The 3,963-nt window shown below is 50.2% G+C and overlaps 1 protein-coding gene across 1 annotated transcript in view; it reads left to right on the top strand.

Moving 5' to 3' along the window:
- RPS17 (ribosomal protein S17) overlaps positions 1-3,299 on the top strand; it is a 3,906-nt gene extending 607 nt beyond the window's left edge. Inside the window, exons 3-5 of the mRNA XM_006152848.3 lie at positions 394-499; positions 2,418-2,483; positions 3,172-3,299. Coding sequence (XP_006152910.1) covers positions 394-499; positions 2,418-2,483; positions 3,172-3,252 — 253 coding nt within the window. The 3' untranslated portion in view covers positions 3,253-3,299. The remainder of the gene's footprint in view (positions 1-393; positions 500-2,417; positions 2,484-3,171) is intronic.
- The last annotated feature ends 664 nt before the right edge of the window (positions 3,300-3,963 follow it).

Raw genomic sequence — 3,963 nt, 5'->3', positions numbered from 1 at the left:
GAGGCTTGCATATCTGTAGGATTTCTTGTCGGAGTGACTACTCCGTGCGCCGACAGGGACACTCCCAGACTTCTGGCCTTCGAGCCTCGTTGCTTTCAGGTGTTGTTCTCATTAAGCATCCTTTGGTACCGCTAAAGAAGTTAGGAAAATAGGCTGGAAATCTAAAGCCGACGTATTGAGTTCCTGCTTGTGTGGCTTTGAGGAGGGAGAAACAAAGCTAGGAGAGGTCGCGAGCGTTTTGAAGGAGAATTTGAGTAGGGTGAGGGAAGCCAGGGGCAGGAGCGCTCTGGCAAGCGGAGCTGTGTGCTGAGGTTCTGTTCTGTGTGTCGGCTTCAGGGAACCCGGCGGAGGACGTGTGTTCTAACTGTACACTGGCGCATGTGTATTTTGTAGCTATGTCACGCATCTCATGAAGCGCATTCAGAGAGGCCCGGTGAGAGGCATCTCCATCAAGCTGCAGGAGGAGGAGCGAGAAAGGAGAGATAATTATGTTCCGGAGGTAAACATCTGGGTCTTGCTGGACCTCTGGCTCTGCCTGAAACTGATTAAGTGGGTGGCAGGGAGGGGCTCAAGGAAAACATTTAACAGACATAAGAACAAAAGGATGTATGTGGTGGTATCTTTTGACTGGAGTGATGTGCAATGCGTGTATGCTTTAAAAAGGCATATGGTGGGGACCAGCAGGTGGCGTTGTGGTTAAAGACGCTGGATTCCCACATGGCTGACCATGGTTCGAGTCCTGGACCTGACGGCTTGCTTTCTCTCTCTTCTCTTGCTTGCTTTCTCTGCTCAAGTTAAAAAAATAGTAAGCGGAATTAAATATATGATTCTTATTTAAAAAGAATTGTGTGCTGTAAAGATATACAATTATTACATTTTAAAAATTAAAAGAACGTTACTCGGCAAACAAATGTACCCAAAGAATGTGACAAATCACCTTCCCTCCCAGGGGATGTGACCAAGCTGCAGTCCCTTCATTCTCCTGGGATTCTGGGTACATGCGCACGTGTGCCTGCCATGATTTTCAAGCCACTGGATCTGGGACTTGAAGAGTGGTCATCTACGGGAACCAGCAGTTAGTGTAATGGCTATGTTGCTGGACTCCCACGTAGTCGACCACGGTTCGTGTCCCGGACCCAGTGGCTTAAAAAACTCACGCCGGGCGCGTGTGCGTGCGTGCCCAAGATCCCGAGAGGAGAATGGAGGAGAAGGGATTGCAGCGTGACCATCCCCCCTGGGGGGTGATTTCTCGCTTTCTGTCTCTATGTCTCTCTCTGTCTGGCAAGCGCACGCGCCCTACAGTGAAAATCTCTCCAAAAAAAAATTAAAAAAAAAAAAAGAGTGGTCATCTATCAGGGAGTCCAGCACCATAACCACTATGCCACTTGCTGGCCCCCAGACCAAAGTTTTTTAAAAGTTAAAAACAAAACAAAAAAAACCCCTGTCTTCCAAAGGGACCACAGCCAGGTCTGATAAACTCTTTTTTCTCCACGTACCCCTAAACCAGCTGTCGGTGGTGGTAATCAGCCCTCCTGTTAGCCTCCATTCTATCCTGTTGGGGCTAGTTAAGTCCTTTCTGTTTTGGGGGGGGGGGATTGCTATAGGGCGTGTGCACTTGTCAGAAAGACAGAGACAGAAGGCCAGAAATCACCCCCCCTGGGGGGATGGCCACGCCGCAAATCCCTTCTCTATTCTCCTCTCAGGATCTTGGGCATGCATGCACACGGGCCCGGCGTGAGTTTAAGCCACCAGGTCCGGGACTTGAACTACGGTCGACTATGTGGGGGTACAGCGACAGCCATTATGCTAACTGCTGGTCCCAGTCTATTCTGTTTTCCACATGAGAGTCTTAATGTTTGATGGCTATCAAATATTTAATTGTAATGTCTCCTGGTTCACTTGCTCCAGTGACGTGTTCGTGTAAACCTAGTCTGAGGACCAGCAGATGGCATAATGGTTATGTTGCTGGACTCCAGCCCCTTAAAACTCCCAGGCCCAATGACTAAAAACTCCCGCTGGATGCTTGTGCATGAGTGCCCAAGATCCCGAGAGGAGAATGGAGGAGGGATTGCCACTGGGCCATTCCCCCCCTGGGGAGGATTGATTTCTCACTTTCCGTCTCTGTCTCTTCAGAGAATGCATGCACCCTATAGAGGAAAAAAAAACCTCAAAAATAAAAAACCTAGTCTGAAGTTTTTCTGAATACTGGCTAGGTAATAAAGGGTATAAAAAGGTAGAGCCGTAAAGATGGGTCATTGAGTTCTTTATTACTGTAACAGGCTGCTCACTCGCCGAGATTCTATCCTAACCTCCTATCCACCCCATCCCTCGTATTTTTTTTCCGTCCTCTCATATATCTGAGGAAAGAAGCAAAGCAAGTGTGTGGTAGACACTGATATTCTGGGCCTGTCTTTTAGGTCTCAGCCCTGGATCAAGAAATCATTGAGGTGGACCCTGACACTAAGGAAATGCTGAAGCTCTTGGTAAGTGCTGGCCGGGTTCCCACTGGGCACCCTTTCTACGCTGCTAAACACCAAACTGGACTGCTTTCCAAATGGGGTCACCTGGTGATTGGAGGCTGTAGGCTTTGGGATTGTTGGCTACAGGTTGTAATGTCCAAGCCGAATGGCCTCTTGGGTCTCTGGCTGGTACTGCCCCCTCTGCTCCATCCCTGGCTCATCGCAGCAAGTTACCAGAATAGCTGCTGACGTCTAGATAGGGCCTGGGGTGCTGCTCGACGTCATACAACATACAGGACGGCCCCCTGTAACAGAACGACCAGCCCACGGTGCTGGATAGTACCAGGATTGAGAAGCCTGTCATTTAAAGTGATAGGAAGAGTTCGTGAAAACAAGAGAAACAGCGTGGTGGGCTGGGTGAGAAAAGTAAAGATGGCGGTACGAGCAGAAACAGCATGAAGTAAGGTGTGTGTCAGAGAATAACTCCTGGGAAGCACGAGGCATTGCCACCTGTTAAGGCCCCGAGGGCTGACTGTTGGAGATGATTGTTCTCATTCCCTCACCTGTGAGTGTTACCTTCCAAGATCCTGTTTCTGCTGGGTCCCACCGGCCTGCCCCCAAGCTGCTGAGCCTGGCAAGCGCCATTTGACAGTGGTGCTGGTACGCCGCCGCAGATCTTAGCACCACACTCACTGAATCCATTCTGTTCCAGGACTTCGACAGCCTGTCCAACCTGCAGGTCACGCAGCCTACAGTTGGAATGAATTTCAAAACCCCACGTGGAGCCGTTTGAATCTTTCTGCTATGCCGTACTATTTTCAATAAACCTGGGACAACAATCTTGTCTGTGTCATCTGTGCAGTTGGGTGGTTGGGGCTAAGGGCAGGAGTTCTCTCGGGCACACAAAAGCTGACCAGCCCTCCTGGTAGTTGTTGGGATTTGGGGGAGCTACCCCATGTGGTTGTGGGGAGTGGGTTGCACAACCAAGAGCCTGGCCCACCTAGCTTGCTCTCCAGTTAGTGAGGTCCGAGTTTGTGCAGGGTTTAGAGAATTCCTGGTGTGGTCAGGGTTGTGGGCCTACAGAAGCCACTTTGCTGCCATCTCTCCCTTCCTGGTCTTGGCTGGCCCTGGACATGAACCTTGGTCTCAGAAGTCAAGATCTCACCTTACACAGTTTTGGGATCATTCTTCTTCAGGTGCACAAGATCAGGGCCACCCCTCCCACCTTGAGAAGGTATTGTGAGTCGTTGAGATAATACCTGGGGCACTGGAGGTTCTCAGCAACTGAGGATGTGTGGGGAGGGAGCTGGATTGCTTGCTCTTGGCCCAGCTGTGATCACTCCTGCTGCCTGGGAGGGACCATCCCTTTGCTCAGGCAAACTAAGCTTTGTGTGTCTTCCAAGAGCACAGGGAAGGGCAGGGTTGGGGTCTGAACTAGACCAGGCTGGCTCAAGCTCTGACTTGCTGCTATTGCATATCTACTGTCAACAGATCCATCAATAAA

The sequence above is a fragment of the Tupaia chinensis genome, unplaced genomic scaffold (genome assembly GCF_000334495.1).
Source record: "Tupaia chinensis unplaced genomic scaffold, TupChi_1.0 Scaffold000359_1, whole genome shotgun sequence".
Lineage (NCBI taxonomy): Eukaryota > Metazoa > Chordata > Mammalia > Scandentia > Tupaiidae > Tupaia > Tupaia belangeri.
This window is presented reverse-complemented; position numbering and strand designations above follow the sequence as displayed.